Source organism: Mytilus edulis, chromosome 1, assembly GCF_963676685.1.
Source record: "Mytilus edulis chromosome 1, xbMytEdul2.2, whole genome shotgun sequence".
In the NCBI taxonomy this organism is placed as follows: Eukaryota; Metazoa; Mollusca; class Bivalvia; order Mytilida; family Mytilidae; genus Mytilus; species Mytilus edulis.
The window spans coordinates 70,394,517-70,417,398 of NC_092344.1; the positions used below are offsets into that span (position 1 = coordinate 70,394,517).

Below are 22,882 nucleotides of genomic sequence, written 5' to 3' on the forward strand. Positions count from 1 at the left end.
TTATCATCTTACATCTCTATTTAAATAATCAACGAGGTCATTAAGGTTTTGAATACTAAACACATTATACATTATTTTCAATTTGACTAACATAAAACAACTATTAAATAACGTGGTACACAACAACAGCACTAGTCAATCGTGACCAGAAAGCATGGTGTTAAATATATAGCAATAACATCTGAATGAAGTGTTCTATAGGTTGCAAATACTACTGTTTCGTAATTCACGCGTCATTTAGGGAGATATTTTCATTTCTTAACCTATTGGTACCCAGATTTTATCTCGTAGATTTAGATGTAAAAAGAATTCCAATGTGATATTGCTTTGTTGATATCTGTAGCAGTGCAAGCTATTTTCATCTTTTTGCAATTTCATATCTATATAAGATTATTAAAAGTTCATAAAATACAAATATAAATGTAAGCGAAGTTGATGTAGTAATGATAATGCAAGATGTTATTCTTTATTTGTTATCCATTTTAACTTCATTCTGTTTTGTCTAAAGAAACCATAAAACACTGCCTGAGTAACCGAAGACTCTTCTTTGCTTTTAAAATATCAAAACATTGTTTCTTTCGACAGGAAAGAGGTGAAGGTGTTAAATGTTTATTAGTTATGAGCCGTGAAACCTTCAGCAATATCACTTATAAGTGTCAGAACATGTTTTTTTTCTTGCATTGTCCTCCATTTTGATTTTTGTTCAAATGGTAATCATCATTATTCGTTTGATTATGTTCCTTACTGTCTTTATTTATCATTTGTAAAGGCAAGAAGCATATAAGTCTTATCTTTTATTGGGTATAAACAATATTTACATTAATCTCCAGTTGTTTACTCAATCGCTAAATTTGTAAGCTAAGATTTACATATGCGTTATCAATTTGTTCATATTCGTTTGATACTGAAGGAGACGTCAGATCCTGGTATGGTGATGAAAGGTCCATTCTTATAAGGTCTTCGTATTGCTGCTCTTTTCTATAAAATCAAGAACAAAAAAGGGATTGTAAAATGTAGTGACAGCTACATTTAAAAAAACTTTTACATATATGAAAGACGGTACACTGTATTAACAAAATACAATTACTCCAATTGTTTTGGGTAAATCATTGTAAAATTTCAGTTACTATATGATGGAAATAAATTGATGAAAAGAGAATACCTTATAAACAAAAACAATAGCAATTTTACTACACCAGATGCACATTTCGAGCATTAATGTCTCGTTATTGGTCCAAGATGTAAACACTCAGGAGTCTAAAACTCATTATACGTTAACGAGCTGATTGAACCAAAAAGGACCACAAGTAATATTCATTGCAGTTTAAATATAACTGGCTACCGAGTTAGTGATACTCCTAGAAACTACCAGCTCATTAGCAGATGTTTTTACCCATTGGTATTAATAATATTAACGGTAAACCATACAATCTCTTAAATTTAGAACAAATTCGTCCGTTTTTGACGAATAAGAGGAAAATTCAAAATGTCGTATAGTATTAAGTATAATGTGATAAACCATATTCCATAAACTGTTCACAATAACGAAACGGTTCTGAACTTAATTGATATTTCCCTAAACAAACATGCATATGCTGAAAAAACATTTTAGCAGTTGATCAACATAATTGACTGGATCTTTGAGCGAGGAGAAATTGCCGTTGTCCTAAGGAACTAGTTAAAATGTAGAAAGTTCCAACGTTAGTATGAAAAATATGTGAAATTACAACACAGTATGGTATTGAGAAAACAAAAGTCAAAACTTGATACTTGTTTCCAAGAAATACATGTTAGTTTTATTTAGAATTGATCCTATGGACTTTCACGATTTAAAATGTTTATTCTCACTCTGGGTCAAAAACTGGATTAAAAGTAAATCAAATTTTGCATCTAGGGATATGAAAGATAAGACTATGTTTCCATTTCAAGTTGCGGGAAATAAAGTTTTTGTTCTTTATTGAAATTTAAATTCAAAAATAATTTGAAACAGTGGTAAAATCAAATCTTCAAAATTTACGATCGACTATTAATTATAATGGTTATTTATTATTTTATATCTATATATGTGTGTTACATTTTAGTGTTGCGTTTCTGTTGTGTCATTTTTCTCCTCTTATATTTGATGTGTTTCCCTCAGTTTTAGTTTGTAACCCGGATTTTTTTTATTATCTCAATCGATTTATGAATATCGAATAGCGGTAAACTACATTGTACTGTTGCCTTTTTATATTGTAGTTTATAAAAAGACAATCTTTATATAAGTTACGGTATAGAAAGAAAAAAACTAACCGGGAACTGTTATATTATTGACTCCTATGAAAGAATGCAGAAATGAAGGGCGAAAAATAATTTCGAAAATTATATATACTTACTGTTGTGAGTTGTTAGTATTATTCCTAGTTTCTGTAATAAATGTATAATACAAAATTGTTTTCATGAAAAATGTAAATATGAAAATACGATCGTAAAACTTAAAATTAAAATCTTTTAACACGTTTCTACGTTAAGGTAGTTTGGGTGTCTTTCGAGATCTCAGATTTTAAATATCAGAGAACCTAAGGTCCAATTTTCAATTTTCAATTCAGTCAGAACATTTTTATGAGGAACGCAGATTACTAATTTGAATATTCATTTAAAAGAACACATTTGTAAGATTTTAAATGATAAATAATAATATGTTTACAAGCTTATGTTAGTTTTTGTTTGATTTTTAATGTTTTTTAATTGTCAAAATTAGGGGAGGAACATCTGAAAAAGTGCATTTTCTGAATGAATCTTCATGATTTTTTTCAATTTTTACTCTAACCTGAAAAAACGTACGATGACCCTAGTTTTCCTTTCGATATTCCCAAAGCATTTATATTACTAAAAGCTATCTTCTCGTATTTTATTTAAAGATTCTATCATGTTTTGCTTCTTATCAAATAATGATGTTTTTTCTATACACAATTTTTCATTTTGACACAACATGTAGCCTCCGAAAATAACCTTTGACTTATAATTTTCATTTTATCTTTGAACATATCCTAAACTGTACTACGTTTTGGCAAACTATATATGAACAAATTCTATCATGTTTAATAATACTCCCGTAACACCTCAAATACATATATTAACAAACTCCTACATGTCCAATTAGATGCATATGGTATGCATATGTCTATTCAAACAACATGCAAATTGTAAACCAGATAATGTTGGTTAAATCTTGAACTTTTTTATTTGTATGACATCACATTTACCCTCACGTTTATGCCACAAAAATAATGTCTGAAGTATCCCGGAATTATTTCATTTTGTAATGTATTTGAACCAGAATAACAGTTCATTGTTTGAAGTGTTGCTTTGCCTTCCATTTGGATTTAATGATCACAAATATTCCTTTTACTGTTAAACAGACAGCTTGTTCTTATCCTAATTCATTTTTTATATAATATCAAATACATACTATTTATATAGTCTTCCAAATAAGTTGTTTTGCCACTTTGAATTGTGATGAAAGTTAGAATGCGTGGATGTTAGGTATTTGCAAGGTAACTAATTGAATTAAAAGATCTACTTTCGTCCTATTTGATGCATTTTAAAGTCCTAACTTTATCTCGTAACGATATGTATAATCAATCATGTTTCCAATAAGGTTAACGGTTTATTCACAAGTTGTGATGTTAAACCACTGTCCCAGATTAGGGAGAGCTTTGAAGAGTCACATTTGCTATAGTTGCTGTCTTTCCTACTTGTATGTCATTCATTGTTTTCGCATAAATCAAACAATTTGGTCCAACGTATTAGTTGTATTATATAAGGTTTAAAAGTGCCTGTAAATGCTTGCTATATTGCATGATATTTGCTTGTGTTGAAGGCCGAATGGTAAAGCTGACATTTATGCCCCTTATTTTCTTGTGGAGATTTTTTCGTTTGCAATCTTATCATATCTTTTAATATATTACACAGTAATCTCATGTAAAGAGTCAATAATATGAAAGACGATCCTAAAAGGTCAAGGTCAATAGGATAACAAGACATTATCAACTACAATCAACAAACATTGCAAAATAAATCAAGATACGACTCTCGGACAAAAATGGGAGTAATCATATAGGAATTTATGCTGGTATAATGCTCATCAAATATATTTTTAATACGCAATATGCTCAGTACAAATATATAGGGCTTCTAAATTGATAGGCAATACTCGCAGTTCCTCTAAAAAAGACTCATCAGTGATACTCGAATTAAACAAAAAAGACAAAATGAGTCATCACATCAGTTGACTTAATCAATTCTAGCCGTAGAACTGACTAAGCAGTTCTAATTGTAGAACTGTTCTAGCCATAAAACTGAATTAGCCGTACAACTGTTTTAAATTGTGCAAGGTTAGAACTGTTAGGATCATTTCTAGGTAGAACTGTCTAAAATGACCAAATCAATTTTAGTTTAGAACTATTATAGCTAGAACTGTCTAAAAGGTGTCAGGATGAGAGTTCTGTCACTGTCCCAGAACAGTTCTCCTGACAGATTCTGAGAGATTTGATTAGAGGTTAGAAGTGATCTCTACTGTTATTGTGACTACATAAAACAACATCAACCAAACAAAGACATTACTTGTACATTTCGTTGCTGATTTAAACCTGGTGATGGTTTGCAAACAAACAGATGATATTACTTCTAAATAACAAACTCGTGATATTAATGTATGCAGCATGTAATGCACGCCTCGGTTAAAGTTCGGTATAAGTATAACTAGGGTAAAAATAACGTTATTTTGTCTTTTAAAATAAAACCAAACGAGAACATTTTCCTTACCGTACGTAGTCGTATCGCTTGTCGTTGTGTGAACCCCGTCTTGTGATGATATTAATCTGCGCCTGCAAAGTAAAAGACAGAACGGTGAAATATAAGACGTTTAAAATAATATAAATAATACGTTGACCCATAATTGATTTAACCGTTACATATGAATTGTGCTAGATAAATGTTTCATTGGTAATTCCACTTCATCTCATTTCCTTTATAAAGTTTAAAAAAAAAACAATGTTCATAATATAGTACGTCTGGTATATTCTCCATCTATACACGAGCCCTCATAAAATAATTAGAGGTCAATATCAATTATTGGTTTGAAGAGTAAGCCAATATAGATAATAATTTTAAGGTTACACTAGTCATGTTAGTATACTGTAGTATATTTTCATAGCGGACATCGTAATAAATCATTTATTGACGCAGGCAGACGTCAAAGCAAAGATTACAGTTGCAGTTTTATCATGACGTTATAAAGCTTTTATATGCAACTGACCCAAAATATTTGGTTGGCCTAAAAATAAATCAAGAAAGTTTTTTTCAGCATTTTCATGAAATAGTTGACAGTTCCAGGTTCTATTTCTATTTATGAGAATAATACAAATGCTGATAATTGATTGTAATTGGATAGGTTTAATTAATGTCTTACACGTAAGCCGACACTTCTGAACAGTAGCAGATGTTTGTACAATTATTATTTAAAAGAAATTAGAATAATAATTCAGGAAAGGGAAAGACATTCTTAATTAAAACAAAGAGAAATCTATTATCATAGAAACGTTTACCTTCTTGTATCAGGCATGTACGAATTTCGAATACGAAAGCGAGTCGAGTCTTGTGAGATAATGAAATAACATTTGATTTTATAACTCGACCAGTTCAATGATATGTGGCAATTTCAGCTTATCAAAAGAAAAGTTTCCAATCAATATCCGCTGAATTCATGATAATGAATTCTCTTTATAGTGGTTACTTTATTAAATTTAAGCTTGTACACATAAACTGTGCAACTTCAGAAAACAATATTTAGAAGTTACACAGTTTATTAATAAAGTATCGCAGAAATCAATTTACATTATAATGCACCTAATAAGGTAATAATATAAAAAAAAAAGATTGCAAATGCAGATTTTTCACGTTACCATAAACTACATTGTAGTAGTATAAAATATGGAAAATTGTAAATAAATGAACGAGTTTCGACTATATCAAAAGATGGACCGAAAGATACCAGAGGTTACATTCATGAAAAGGGAAGGGGATTGTCGTTACGTGGTAAGGAACATATCTGATATCATCTGTGAAACGGTTATTCCATAACCATGATAACGGTCAACCAACTCGTGAAGGCGTTCGTAAAATTAACGAAAGGATGAATTTAAATTATCCTACCATTTCTGCACTACACTGATACACATAACATAAGTGACTGATATAAAACTAAGGCGATACAACGGATTGTTTTCATTAAATAGGTGTTACTTCAATCTTCTTGCTCACTTCTTGCAAAGATATATTATGTAGCATTATTTCGACGTGTTTGTCATATAATGGTGTTTTTTTTTAATGTTTATTACATTAATTTAATGCGTGGTACCTCATTTAGATGCTTTGTTATCATAATTTGATGATACATTATCTCGTTTTCTTTATCAAATGAGTTTCAACAAGTTGGCTAATAACAGTAGACCATATTATACACAATAAGTGAACTGTCATTCATGCAAATTATTGTAATTGGATACGTATGTGCCTATGGCCCTTGTGTCAATATTGTGGCGATACAGTTGTTGGGTGATTTATAGTAACGATCATTATAAAATGAACGATATTTCTGCATTTTGAGGCAATATAACTTACTGTTTATTTGATTATTTTATTCACCCATTGTTGACAGTATAATCTATGTTTTGTGACTGAGGTACAAGTGAGAGGTTTAGCTACATGTAGCTATACAATCAGAGGTTTTATCCACCTATTTTTACATACGGAGATGCCTGTATCAGGTCAGGAAAATAAATTACAATTATTTTCCATTCTTTTGATTTGATTGAGCTTTTGATTTTGTCATTTGATAAGTGACTTTACGTTGTTTTTTTTTTTGCTTGGAGTTCAGATTTTTTCTAATACTTAATAACGATTAATACTTACTTGTAAACGATAAAAGCCGCCACTATTATAAGCACAGCAATTATGAAAGCAGCAGCACCTCCGCCTATAGCAGCCGCGTTAGACGTTTCTTCATGACGTGATTTAGTTACATCTTTAACAAAATCATATACAGTGTATGTTCAATAAGATCAAGTTATCCCCACAAAATAATTAAGAAAACTCTCTCTCTCTATCCCTTTAAGAGCTAAGAAATTCATAAATTGAAAATGCCACTTTAGTTTGATTTGCAACTTTGTTTCAAATATCTTTTTCTTGAATATACAAATTATCTTTTTCGCTCTGTATTAAACAGCCCCATTCCAATCAATGTTACTGCTTATTGGGAAACGAACTTAAATGAGGGAATAACGAATAATAAATTTCACAGCAACCAGGTATTCAACAAGGTATATGCACTTCGAGAAAGTCTTTAAGATAACAAATTGAAATTAACACTATTGTGCATATCGTATTGTTTTTGTTAATAGATATAGGAAGATATGGTAATGCAAAATCTATTTTGATTATCAATTTGAAAAAATAAATCGAAAAGAGGACTTTTTGGTACTTTGTGAACAAGTATCGTGTTTCTTATATCTGATTGTAAACATGATGAGTAGTACTAAGTTATTACGGTTGCCAACTTTAATGGAGACTCCATTTCAGGCTATCTGGACAATGGAGATATTGTTGTTTTGTCAATGTTTTTAGTTTTTTCTCGAACAAATCAGGTGTTTGTGGTTTATGTGATCTTTTGAAATATCTAGTATGTTTTAGATTTCTGTTCGTATTTCCATGAGTATGTAAGCTACAACTTGTCTGTTTGAAATAACGAATCAAACGCAACAACCCAAAACATATATATATATCACTTTGGTTTGATTGTCAACCTTATGAAAATTATTTTGTCTACCTTTAGAACACTTTCCTGTTAAGCTGTTGCAAGTTCCAGTCAAACAATTACATTTCAACGTGCAGTTGTCACCGAAATATCCACCTTCACAGGCTAGTTAAATAACAAAAAAAATATCAACGAAGAAAGAAGTCAACTCAATTATACGAATACAATATTTCAAGAACACCGTGAAATAACGTTTTATTTTGATTTAGTAAAAAGTCAAAAGTAGATAACAAAACAACATGTCCGACGAAAATTCAAAACAAAAAGTCAATAGGCAAACGGCAAAATTAAATAGAAATCAAATACTTATGTGCATGCTGTTACAATTTAATAGTGATCTATGTGTTAGATTACTTTGGAACAGCTTTTCTGCTTCGATGATAACATTTGTTAACAAGAAGTCTCTTTGGTGTAAAACTTATTTTATTAAAGATTGTAAATATTAACATTCTGTCCGGTGTCGATTTTAAAAGGAGTAGGTCAAGTGACACCCCTTTTTTGGCCCAAACATATTGCAGTTTTACAAGATTGCTAAAATGTAAACTTTAAACTATTTATTCGAAAGTAGAATGCTTCTGTTTCAAAAATATGGGCTGTTTTTTTTACAATTAAATGTACATATATTGGGTACTTGCATCATTGCGTCATACTAAATTACTGAAATCTTCGCAATTGTAGCATTTAAGGATGTACTTAGGTGAGATTTTGGCATTTGTGTCAACTGTTCGAACTCCTTGGTGTTTTCCATACAAAACAAGGTATAATATTTTGCTCCATAACACCCATTTATTTGTTCATACAAAATTTAACAGCTCATTAAAAGGTCATTTAGCAAAATTATAGCAGATTGTATTTCTTTTGATTTAAGACACAAATAATACCAATGCAATGTAAGGTAAAAGTCCGTGTCAGCCTTTTCACGCTATATTTTAAATATCAAATTTCTCAAAAAATTTTATTTTTTTTATTTTCACCTTAGTACATACTGAATGAAGTTAAATTTTAGACGGTTTCTGTCTGAAATTCAAGTAACCACATTTGTATTTTTAATATTTAAAGGGCAGTTTTATTAAATAAAAGCACATAACATAAAAAGTTTGAGAGTCAACACGAACGCGGCCATTTTCATTTTTGTCAAAAACCATTTGAAAAGTGACATAATATGGCGTATTTGATAGATTTTTCCTATTTAGCATATGCCTTGATTGTGATAAATACTGTAAATTCAGAAATTGTTGTGATGTTTTTATAACCTCGAAAAATTCGATAGGGTTATCATTGCAATAATTCAAACTCGGTTTTTAAAACTTTTTATATGAATTAAACAGGATTATTCTCAATATCACAAAAATAAAAATCGTATTTTAGTCTAAAAAACCAAAATCATAACAAGAAGTAATTGTAACAGGATGCTGTTACGAAGTCTCCCAAACAAAGCTCCCATAACTCGCCATTTATATGGTCCCATGTTCATTTAATTTGATTTTTTGTCCAATACAAGAATATATATGGCTTACGGGTGGGGATCTCCACCATTTACAAGTTTTCAAACAGGAGGGGGTGGTGGTGACCCCCAGGGACTTTACCTACATTTCATTTGATTTGTTTTATTGTCCCATACAAGAATATATGTGGTTTAGGGGTAGGGATGTTGACCGTTTACAAGTTTTCAAACAAGAGGGGGTAGGGTGACTCCCTCGGGACTTCCCTTTTATTTTATTTCATTTGTTTTATTGTCCCCTACAAGAATATATATGGTTTAGGGGTGGGGATCTGGACCATTTACAAGATAATAGCACATTCTCAAATTGAACGGGATGGGGGGCAATCCCCAGGAACTTCCATTTAATTTCATTTGATTACTTTTATTGTCCCATACAAGAATAGATATGGTTTAGGGGTGGGGATGTTGACCGTTTACAAGTTTTCAAACAAGAGGGGGTGGGGTGAGCCCCTAGGGACATCACTTTTATTTCATTTCATTTGTTTTATTGTCCCCTACAAGAATATATATGGTTTAGGGGTGGGGATCTGGACCGTTTACAAGATAAAAGCACATTCTCAAATTGAACGTGGTGGGGATGACCCCCGGGGACTTCCCTTTAATTTCATTTGATTTGTTTTATCGTCCCATTGAAGAATATATATGGTTTAGGGGTGGGGATCTGGACCGCTTACAAGATAATAGTACATTCTCAAATTGAACGGGGTGGGGTGACCCCCAGGAACTTCCATTTAATTTCATTTGATTAGTTTTATTGTCCCATACAAGAATAGATATGGTTTAGGGGTGGGGATGTTGACCCTTTACAAGTTTTCAAACAAGAGGGGGTGGGGTGAGCCCCCAGGGACATCACTTTTATTTCATTTCATTTGTTTTATTGTCCTCTACAAGAATATATATTGTTTATGGTGTGGATCTGGACCGTTTACAAGATAATAGCACATTCTCAAGTTGAATGGGGTGGGGATGACCCCCGGGGACTTCCCTTTAATTTCATTTGATTTGTTTTATCGTCCCATTCAATAATATATATAGTTTAAGGGTGGGGATCTGGACTGTTTACAAGATAAAAGCACATTCTCAAATTGAAGGGGTGGGGATGACCCCCCAGGGACTCCCCCCATATTTCATGTGATTTGTTTTATTGTTCTCTAATCATTTCTGAAGACTGCATGTATCTTTCACTTACAGTTTTCAAGTTATATTCATTTGAAAATTTTAGAAAATAAAATCCCATAGGGTTCTATAGTAAACCCCCTCTCCTTTCTACCCCCCAAGATACCCCTTAACAGACCCCAATGCACAAACGAAAGATTGATGGCTCACCTAGACATGTTAGTTTAACATATTGTAAAATCCTAAGTAAATCTGACAAGCCGTTTAGGAGAACCGCTGCGGACAAGTTCATTTTTAAAGTGGCGGAAGAAGAAGAAGAAGAGGAAGAGGAAGAATAATAAAAATAATAAGAACTGACCAAAAACAATAAGTCTCCAAACTTTGTTTGGGAGACTTAAAACAATAAGTCTCCAAACTTTGTTTGGGAGACTTAAATACCAATGCACGCAATAATTTCTGAATTTACAGATTATTTCCTTGTTTTTTCTGTATTCATAAAGCACACAACAAAATACTCGTAGTCATCGTAAAATGTTCGCTTCGTGTCCAACTGACACCGATTGACTTAAAAAGATGAATGAAAAACACAGTTGACATTCGAAAAAAAAAAAAACATAAAGGATTATTCACAACGGAATTCATTGTCAAATGGCAAAACCAAATGCTCAAACACAACAAAGAAATGAATAACAACTTTCATATTCCTGACATGGTACATGCATTTTCTAATGTCGAAACTGGTAGATTAGATAATGCCCGTTTTTTTAATGTGTTTTGTCATGTGATTATGGACTTCCCGATTGGATTTTCCTCTCAGTTCAGTATTTTTGTGATTTTACTTTTTAACCTGGTTTTATAGACAGCTAAAACTCTCACTTGTATGACAGTCGCATCGAATTTCATTAGTTGTCAACGATGTGTGAATATAACAAAAACTATATAGATAACAAGAATCCAACCAATGATCAGATTGTGTTTCTCATATGCAGCGTAATAATTATTTAATGCTCTGCCAGGGCCACATGTTTAGATTTTCGTTGCATGTGATAATATCATGACTCTAGGATCAACGTAAAACAAATTTTATCATGCAAAATACTAGTAGTTACCGATGGTGTCAGATCAAAAGTATTGATCAGTTCAGAGCAGATTTTCTGAAGGTGAGTTCTGTCAATGTTAAACTAATAATTATTATATATTTATATAAGTCACGTCGAGAAGTAAGATTTTGAAGATATTCTTCCTGGTGTTAACACCTGCTATGAATAGTTGTAAAACAGTAAAGCGTTCAGATGAATAATGTTCATGCCATCGCACAAAAAAAAATCAATGAATATTGAAGTGTACACCTTTTAATATATACCGCCACCAACGTAGATAGTATCGCACTGAAACACTAATGTTTAAGGAATTTGTGTAGCATGTGTAATTCCAACGTCGGTTTTATTACATGTGAGCATTGAAAAAGTTACTTTATAAATGCTTTTCTTATAGGTGAGGCGATTGACAAACATCACTTTGAACTTTTAAATCAAACACTTTGGTTAATTTGTTGTAATTTTTTAATAGAAAGAACAGAGTTGTAGTTTTATATCGTGTATTTAGCACTGCGCGCAAGCAAACAGACAGACAGCAAACATCGTTTCACATAAATTGCTATGTGATATACCGGTATGAAATTCCTTCTTGATGTTGTGTTGTATAATTTAATGGCGTTTGTGGCATATTGCTTCTTCAAAAATGGAAAGGAAAAAAACCACGACCTTGGCTATACATTCATCTTCCATAGTTTTCTCTGAGGTTGAAGGACACGGTCAAACTTGTGTTCTTTAAATGCTTTACATGTTTTATGAGATCTTCTTACAAGGGATATTGGCTTAATTCTGATTTGTTTTGTGCTTCTGACTTGGGAAACCTTTTTCTATCAGTGTTCAAGAAATAGGAAGTCTTCCTAATAGCTTTCGCTATTAACAAATGATCTAATCGGAGGTTAAACGTTGGTTAAAATCATATTGTACATCTTCTTATTTTAAAATGACATAAAAGTATGTTAAACTTTCAAATAAATGAGATATTTAAAACTTTACGTACCTGTATCACAGTATTGAGAGTATTTATAACCATAATTACAGGCGGATGAATTATCACACAATCCACTAACATGGTGACAGGTTCTTGCAATACATCCATCACAAAACCCAGAACAGTTTCTCCCAAATTGACCATAAGGACATTCTGAATATATGTATAGAAATCAACATCATATAAATATTTACATGATTTTTTAGCAGTAAGGAACGCCCATTTGACTTTAAAAAAAAAAGGGGGGATGGAGATAATCCGATCCCTAATTGGATAAAAAAAAATCGGGTCATAGAGATGATAAAAAAAATTATTCTGAATCAAGAGTTTCCCCATACATTATAGTGTTAAATATTGAGAGAAAAAAATTTCGCACGAAAAAAAATCTTACTCAGATAAAAAAAAAAATTACCCCCCCCCTTTTTTTGAAGTTAAGTGGTTGCTCCTTTATAAAAGCCATTTTGATGATTTGCAGAAGTTTAAATAATATACTCAAGATGTCTCGATTACGCATTAGAAAAGGTAGGCTGAAGCAGCGCGTTTACAGACAAAGAAAAAAAAGGATTGAGATATTAGGGATCACAGCATTTTTATCTTTTCTGTTTGTTTCAAATGCTATTTCTTCTCCAAGGAGTATTTGGCAAAGGAAGAGGTTAATGGTTTTTTTTTTTATTTTAAGTGTAATTTAACGGATCTGAGATACTAGAAAAACATATCATTTACCTCACACTTTTTTTTAACAATGCATGTATGCGTGAATCGTTGTTTGAGTAAAGACCAGTGGCGAATATTTCTATGTACGTCAAGTCGATTCGGGAAGTCCTTACCAAATGAATTAGGCAGCAACTGTTTTATTTAGGGGGGGGGGGGGGGGCTATGGTTTTTTTAATGACAAATTTTTTGGTGACTTCTTTCAATTTTAGCATTACATATAGAGGCAGCTGAGGGTGTAACAAACAATTTTGTTCCGGGACAAAAACATTTTTTTCTCCAGTAATTGGAAACAAACTTTTTTTCCGACAAAAATACATAGCTCCACCCCCGAAAATCTAATGATTGCTGCCTTATGAGTTGGGCAATGATGCTGCTTTGAGTCTTGATCAGGGGTTAACAAAGTACGTTAAAAAAATTTAAAACAAATAAACATATACATTTCAGACAACAATTTCTGTAAAGAACTTTGTTAATAATTCGTTAAAAATATCAATTGTTTTCAAAAATATTTTCCTCCTTAAATATAAACACGGTTAAACTAATGTCCTAAATGCCTAGTTTTATGTACACTTAACCTACACAAGGCCTGCGTTGACTATCGACTGTGTGTAGACAAAACATGATTTAAACTATATGTAAACATTGTGTTTTATCAATGAGAACGCAAGTGTGTTTAGTTTACGTGTGAGTTACACTAACACAACACCGAATTTAGGTCAATGTGAATACGGCCTTTGCCTATTTTAATTGTAGTTTGCATATGATCAATTCAAGTTTAAGCTTACATCTGCTACTCTTTGGCTTTGAATAAAGCTTCCTTGTTTAACTGTACATGCTGTATAATAAAAGATATCAAACACTTGTTAATAGCATATTTCTAAGATAAAATTAACACACCTTGTGAGCAATTAAATGACTGCCATCCATCTTGACATCCACCGATGCATTCTCCTGTCACGTGATGACACGGTGGATTCAAACAGGTTGCTGAACATATTTCTAGACAATCTTTGCCGTAGAATCCAGCATGACATACTTTAAAAATATAATGTACTACATAAAATCACAAAAAATATAAAATGTAAACTACATTAGGGCAATTTGCAAACATTTTCATCACGATTCACAAAACTTCATTGATGTTTATTTTTCGATATCAGAAAAAGATTGATGTATATGATAATGACAACAACTTGTCGATAAAAATTGCATAGCAAACTTAAAACCAAGCAACACAAAAACAAAAAACTTTAAGTTACCGTGCACAATCGCAAAATATAAAGAAAAACATCTTTTAGCATGTATGATGTGGATGAATTTTATTTTGCAATGTTGGTAATGATCATGTATAATAAAAACAACTGCTTTATGAAATGAATTAAAAAAAATTAAAATAAAATGTTATGGTGACTAAAATCGAATAATTCAATCAGTATTTCATCAAATATTCACTCGACTGCCTTATTCAACGTAAATTTCATCCTATTTATACAATTAAATAAAGGTCGGTTAATATAAATATACACGTTTATTGACTACATATGTTTAAAACTGATATATATTGTATTTCATATATATGTAATAGGTTGTACTTAAAAAAACTATCCATCTATCTATAAACATGTATCATATAGCTGTTCGGTATGAGCCAAGGCTCCGTGTTGTGAGTGCTATACTTTAACCTTTAATTGTTTACTGTTTACACATTGTTACGTTGGTCGGGAAGTGTCTCAATGGTACTCATAGCACATCTTCTTACATCTATAAATCTTTATTAACGATGTTTCTATTCTATCCATTTGTTTTCATTGTTTGTTCTTGACAGTATTCCACAACATAACAGACGGGATTTACAGGTTTAATTGTACTAATTAGGTTTTGTTGTCAAAAATAATTCATTAACTGAAATCTCTTTAATTTTGAGATGGAAATTGTGTTGATCAGTCTTAAGTTATCTTTGTTGTGTTGTGTTCTTTTTGTTTTTTTTTTGTATTTGTCGTTTTTGTTTGTTTTGCTTTTTTGCCATGGCATTGTCATTTACTTTTCGACTAATCGGTTTTAATATCCCTTTGAAATCTTTCGGTTCTCTTTTGTAATAACCCCACATATATAAAGTTGTTGACATCTATCAAATAATTCAACTTGAACCTGTGTTTTGGGCTGTCTTGAATTTTTAAATATATAAGAGTTTGTTATCAATATTGAAAACACCAATGTGACCACGAGATCATTTATATCAATAAAAGCATTTACTATATCGTCTGCTCGTTATGTCACGTATCGGTACATTATACTCTCGCTTTTCTATAAAATAAAATCTACTTCATACATGTAGCATGAGCATAGTATGCTTGCATAATTTCTCTTTTGTTGAAAAAATATAACAGACGATTCCGAGCGCGTAATAGTAGATAACTGATTTCAAAATCGTCAAATCTAAGAGTCATTTGTCATTTGAATTAAGGTCACAAAATGAAAAAAAGGGTTTGACTTAAGAACATTTTCACTGTGTATAGCTTGCGTATTCAAATCTGCATTTTAATAATTTAAGACAATTATTATCAAATTGAAACTAGTTTATTCTTGATACTATCAATGTATTTCTTATATAAACACAGAAACGTCGCATGATTCCGATTTTTGAATTCTTTTTTTCATTGGGCGAATGTACATGTAAATATTTATTTGACATTAAATATACTTAAATTTTTGTGTTAACAAAACCTTCTTTTATACATTTTAAACGTATATTCTACTTTAAACGGTTTCTTTTTGGGGAATAATTGTTTCATCATACTAAATTTATAAAAAGAGTATATTTAAATGTAAGAAGAAAACAGGACAGCAAATTTGACCTTTGACATAAGGATCGAATATATAAATTGGTGGACGGATGAACTGAGTCAGAAGTCTTTAAAAATACTGCTTCACGGCTTAATCTCTTTAACAGTTTGAGAAGGCAGAGTTTGCTTTAACCAGCTCATTTACTCTTCTGAGCATGAAACGATCTACACTCTGCTAAATGTATCTTTTATAAAAGATTTATATCGAGTCGAAATGATTTAAAATCATATTTACCATTGAAATTTTATATTGCCTTGGTTGAAAAAAATATGCAATAAAATCATTTCAAAACAACACTAAAAACAATGAAATTTGATTGATTTATTTTTCTCAATTACAATTCTTTTGATTTGTCAACCTTGATCTAATCGTATTCGTCTATTCCTACACTTTCGTTTTACATTTTTTACATTCACAAAACATTAAGAAATTGTTTAACAAAAACCTGTCGATCGTTCTTGGATTGTTTTGTTTTTATTTTTGCAATATTTGTAGTTTGGACATGTTGGATTTTATGTATATAACCTTATGTTATTTGTTGTTTATAACCATATAATATTATATAATATATTTTGCCTTCTTGATTTCTGAAGGTCTTTAACATCGTTGGTTGCCTGATTTTTATTCTCAAAACAACTTATAGTGGAATGGTGATGACCAACAATAAGTGCAATTGTCACAACAACATACATGATTCTCGCATGCCGATTATCTGCCATCTTGCTGCAGTTATGAGTTGTGGGTGACCAATTACAAGGTGTCAATCACATAACTTTATAAACTTGGTTATTTAAAGTGTTGAAAACAATGAGGATAAAAACATCTGTTTTTATTGTTTACGAGTTCAGTATCTGCATGTGCAGATAAGAACTTATCTAGTCGATATTTATTGATTAAACTCAGGTGATATTTAAATCATGTTTAATTAGTTCTATCTCAACAAATTATACCACAAAAAAATAAAGAGTGAAGATGATGAATCTTATGTAGACGAAACGCGCGTCTGGCGTACTAAATTATAATCTTGGTACCTTTGATAACTATTTACGCCACTGGGTCGATGCCACTGCTGGTGGACGTTTCGTCCAAAAGGGTATCACTAGCCCAGTAGTCAATACTTCGGTGTTGACATGAATATTAATAATGTGGTCATTTTTATAAATTTCCTGTTTACAAAACTTTGATTTTTTTCTAAAAACTAAGGATTTCCTGAGCCCAGGCATAGATTACCTTAGCCGTATTTGGCACAACGTTTTGGAATTTTAGATCCTCAATGCTCTTCAACTCTGTACTTGGCTGGCTTTATAAATATTTTGATATGAGCGTCACTGATAAGTCTTATGTAGACGAAACGCGCGTCTGGCGTACTAAATTATAATCTTGGTACCTTTGATAACTATTTTTAATTTGAATTTCAATTTGGTGTTGCAATACTTTTTTCTCTGTGTATATATATGTAACACTCCCAAACGTGTCCTTCCCCCTAAGGTGTCCAATTCCACCAAACGTGTCCGTTATATTCAATATACCACAACGTATTCGATTTCAGAACCCCCAAACGTGTCCGATAATTGTTATCACCAAAACGTGTCCACTATTACCCGCCAGAACGTCTCACGTCTTTTAGTTTAAACATATGTTTATTGTTCCAAAAAGAGACAAATGGATTAGACACAAGTTTTTCAACTTAGTAACGTCTTCTCACGTCTTTTAGCGTTAACACAATCATTTTCCGAATGAAATAACAGCTATTCTATGATGGGGGACACAGTTGATGAAGTGGTCATTTATTAGCATTAGTTTGTTCAATGTTCAATTGTTGTTAATGATTATCATAATTGTAATAACTTCTGACTGTATTTGCTTATTGATCAGTTGCAAGTTTTTCATGCTCATTTTAGACGAACATACAAATAATTTTTGTACAGTTGAATTAATCTTTGAATGTAAATTATTTTGTACTAATAAACTCTGATGATGCTTTTATATTAATCCGAATATTGCATGGCGAGCTTTTAGCAGAATTTACTTTAAGCTCTTCAAATCATAAACTGGTTGTCATTTTTTTTAATGATTTTTAGGTTTCGAGCTTCGCTTAAGACACGCAAACAAGAGACATAACGTCCAGTGTCAAATATTGCATGCATTATTTGAACGATATTATGTCAGCAAAATACATTTGTCCTTTCCGGGTCTTTTATAGCTGTGTATGCGGTATGGGCTTTACTCATTGTTGACGGTCGTACGATGACCCAAAGTTGTTAATTTCTGTGTCATGTGGTATCTTCCGGAAAGTTGTCTCATTGGCAATCACACCGTATCTTCTTTTTTATACTGTAAATAGGTTTTATTATCATACCAGGAATTGAGGATTTGACCTAAATGTTTACTGTTATTCAGGCTAGCACAAGTTGAGATTTTAATTTTAAAAATTCAAGAGCGAGTAAAAACGATTTTTTTATGACTTCAGTTAAAATTGCGCAATGACTGGGGAATTCTCCATACACGAGATATCTTATTTTATATCTACAAACTAACTGAGCATTCCTGCTTACATTTTCATCCAACATAGCTTAGCGAAGGTCCCCATTTTTACCCATGTTATTAGGCCGGTTTAAAAAAAGAAGACCTAAAGTCATTTTCTATTTTTTAATGAAATAGCAAAATGAGTATAGTTTATGAAAAAGCAATAACCAAATTACCTACGTATTTAAAATATTTACACGGATGACATCTCCAATAAAAAATCAAAATATGAACACGTTTGGGCGTTTATACAAATGACAAGCGTTGACGCTGTTTTACAATTTAGACATGTTTTGCAGTTCAGTAACGTCATGCGAACACGTTTGGGGGAATCGGACACGTTTGAGGGGAAGTATAGCTTTCTGATTGTTACATATATAAAACTGTCGGTTTTCATGTTTGAATTGGTTTACACTAGACATTCTGGGCAATTTATAGCCTGCTATGCGGTGAAAGCCAATACTCCATGTTGAATGTCTTGACCTTTAGTTATTTACTTTTTACACATTGTTACTTGGATTAAGAATTGTCTCATTGACACTCATACCACATGTTGTAAGTTCTATTTAATGTTATGCATATTACAATTAATCTGTCGAAACATATCTATTTACATTGCAAAGGTCATGACTATAATGACGTCTTTACACTTACTTTTACATTACATATCTCTTGTAATTAAATCGCTATAAATGCATGACTTACATACTATGTTTTACCTTGTTCACAACTTATCCCAGTCCAACCATCTATACATCCAAATGTACAATGCCCTAAATCTAGGTCACACGGACCTTTACAGTTTTGAGGACACGTTATGTTACACAAAGGACCATAGTGTGTAGGCGGACAACCTAAAAAGCAATCATAAATTCGAAATAATAGATGTTTTGAAATTAAGCACTCAATTTATATAACAGCTTTTTGCTAGGTGTTTTATTACAGTTTTTAGTGCATTGCAGTATAGAAAGGCTATACAAGTTATTCAAAGACTTGGATAAGAACTTATTAGAGAGAATCAAACCAAGACTGAGACGATTTTCGAGCTGATTAAGTCGGTATAAAATTGAAACGCGATTTGTTTTGTTTTACTCTAATTCTGTAACAATTAAACCCATTTTGTAACCTTTGTATAGAAAAATATATTAAAGTGTGACAGCCTATGATCTCCGAAGATGATTGCCTGCGTTTAAGTTCAAAACATACTTTGTGAATCAAATTGTTCTTACAGGTGTTATTATTGACAACTGTGTGGACTATAGAAGGCACACGAAGTTGATTTTCGTTTATCAAACCTGACAATTTATCCGATATTCATTAGAGAAACAGATTAAGCTAGAACTACTAGAGGATTATCGGATTTACCAAGTCAGCAAATGGCAGTTGTTATATTATAGTTCGTTCTTGTGTGTGTTGCATTGTCGTTTGGTTTTTTGTTGCACTTTAGTGTTTCTGTTGTTTCGTAGTTTTTTTTTTCTTATAGATGATGTGTTTCTCTTTGTTTTAGTTTGTCACCTGGATTTTTCCCTTCTCTCAGTCGATTGTTGAATTTCGATATCGTCATACTACTGTTGCTTTCATTTATCAAATTTTCCTCATTGAATATCAATTATAAAGTTTTGGCCGAGTTTCTCACTTTAAAAAAGAATTTGTCAAATTCGATATTCAAATGGTAACTCAATAATTTTAAAGACTCTATATTTATCGGAGAAATTAATAAATCATGTTTCTATCGTTTCGAAAGCAACTCATTGACAGCGTCCGTTGTCGTCAAACTCTATCAGCAACATTAGCATGAAGTATTAATTAGATGGCGAAATTAGTTCTCACATAAAAGGATTGTATTCCCATAGCGAAGTATTATCCAATTTTACAATCATTTCGTAAATGCACAAGATATGTCCCACCACCTGCTAAATAATCCTCTTATCATATGATTACATCATTAAGGTCATGAAGGTGGAGATATACAATATATTTTTATACCAACTTACACAGCCACTAGAAAATAGTCATGTAGAATAATCATTTTTTTAGTATTTTTCTAAAAAAAATTTACTCTCGTCATCTATAAAATGTCATTTGAAATGGGTTATTATGATAGCTTATCACAGTTATCCTTCATTCAATAATATATTGATTGTGAAATTGGTTTTTTGTTGCACTTTAGTGTTTCTGTTGTTTCGTAGTTTTTTTTCGTATAGATGATGTGTTTCTCTTTGTTTTAGTTTGTCACCTGGATTTTTCCCTTCTCTCAGTCGATTGTTGAATTTCGATATCGTCATACTACTGTTGCTTTCATTTATCAAATTTTCCTCATTGAATATCAATTATAAAGTTTTGGCCGAGTTTCTCACTTTAAAAAAGAATTTGTCAAATTCGATATTCAAATGATAACTCAATAATTTTAAAGACTCTATATTTATCGGAGAAATTAATAAATCATGTTTCTATCGTTTCGAAAGCAAGTCATTGACAGCGTCCGTTGTCGTCAAACTCTATCAGCAACATTAGCATGAAGTATTAATTAGATGGCGAAATTAGTTCTCACATAAAAGGATTGTATTCCCATAGCGAAGTATTATCCAATTTTACAATCATTTCGTAAATGCACAAGATCTGTCCCACCACCTGCTAAATAATCCTCTTATCATATGATTATATCATTAAGGTCATGAAGGTGCAGATATACAATATATTTTTATACCAACTTACACAGCCACTAGAAAATAGTCATGTAGAATAATCATTTTTTTAGTATTTTTCTAAAAAAAAATTACTCTCGTCATCTATAAAATGTCATTTGAAATGGGTTATTATGATAGCTTATCACAGTTATCCTTCATTCAATAATATATTGATTGTGAAATTGGTTTTTTGTTGCACTTTAGTGTTTCTGTTGTTTCGTAGTTTTTTTTCGTATAGATGATGTGTTTCTCTTTGTTTTAGTTTGTCACCTGGATTTTTCCCTTCTCTCAGTCGATTGTTGAATTTCGATATCGTCATACTACTGTTGCTTTCATTTATCAAATTTTCCTCATTGAATATCAATTATAAAGTTTTGGCCGAGTTTCTCACTTTAAAAAAGAATTTGTCAAATTCGATATTCAAATGATAACTCAATAATTTTAAAGACTCTATATTTATCGGAGAAATTAATAAATCATGTTTCTATCGTTTCGAAAGCAAGTCATTGACAGCGTCCGTTGTCGTCAAACTCTATCAGCAACATTAGCATGAAGTATTAATTAGATGGCGAAATTAGTTCTCACATAAAAGGATTGTATTCCCATAGCGAAGTATTATCCAATTTTACAATCATTTCGTAAATGCACAAGATCTGTCCCACCACCTGCTAAATAATCCTCTTATCATATGATTATATCATTAAGGTCATGAAGGTGCAGATATACAATATATTTTTATACCAACTTACACAGCCACTAGAAAATAGTCATGTAGAATAATCATTTTTTTAGTATTTTTCTAAAAAAAAATTACTCTCGTCATCTATAAAATGTCATTTGAAATGGGTTATTATGATAGCTTATCACAGTTATCCTTCATTCAATAATATATTGATTGTGAAATTCAAAATGATGACACTTAAAATACTATAAATTTGTAAGCAGAATTTCTATTGTAAAGTGGAAATAAGCTGTTCTGAAATATTTCTAATAAACCTAACCCTTTTCTCTAGAATATTTTCTAGGCAGTATTTCACTGTTCAACTAAGAAGCACAGATAGAGTTTAATAACATAAAAAGGCCTATTTTTTATGAAAATAAATATTGCGACTCTGGACCCAATGGGGTTCTTAGACTATTAAATCTAAATGATCAGTAGTATGTCTTTCGTTTTATGTAAGAAGCATTTTTTTAAATTGTGACAAGATATGTTTTTTGTTGTAAGAGTTGTTTAGAAAAATTCTACCAAGAGCGATTTTACCACATGTACCAAAAGTGATTTTATTCCCTATTTAATTTCGTCAACCATGGCTAATTCATATTAAATCTGTTAATTTTCTAGAGATATTTCATAATAAATTTTAACCAATTTATTGTCTTTTAATCTTGACCTCTTATTCCTCTCTGAAAAGGATTGAGGGTTCCTTATTATAACAATAATATCATAGTTGTAAAATGGTAAATAAGTTTTTTAAATAATTTTTTCCCAGGATTTTTGTGATGTTTTAAACTGCTTTTCATTGGTTTTGTTGGGTTTTCATTTTTTAGTTGTGATAT

At 31.4% G+C, this 22,882-nt stretch overlaps 1 protein-coding gene across 1 annotated transcript in view; it reads right to left on the bottom strand.

The window, feature by feature from the left end:
• Nucleotides 1–781: 781 nt before the first annotated feature.
• The window catches only part of LOC139481950 (multiple epidermal growth factor-like domains protein 6), a 54,168-nt gene continuing 32,067 nt past the window's right edge, over nucleotides 782–22,882 (bottom strand). Inside the window, exons 7-14 of the mRNA XM_071265558.1 lie at nucleotides 19,358–19,492; nucleotides 14,166–14,303; nucleotides 12,564–12,707; nucleotides 7,865–7,957; nucleotides 6,952–7,063; nucleotides 4,804–4,865; nucleotides 2,373–2,403; nucleotides 782–978 (exon numbers count right to left, since the gene is read on the bottom strand). Coding sequence (XP_071121659.1) covers nucleotides 846–978; nucleotides 2,373–2,403; nucleotides 4,804–4,865; nucleotides 6,952–7,063; nucleotides 7,865–7,957; nucleotides 12,564–12,707; nucleotides 14,166–14,303; nucleotides 19,358–19,492 — 848 coding nt within the window. The 3' untranslated portion in view covers nucleotides 782–845. The remainder of the gene's footprint in view (nucleotides 979–2,372; nucleotides 2,404–4,803; nucleotides 4,866–6,951; nucleotides 7,064–7,864; nucleotides 7,958–12,563; nucleotides 12,708–14,165; nucleotides 14,304–19,357; nucleotides 19,493–22,882) is intronic.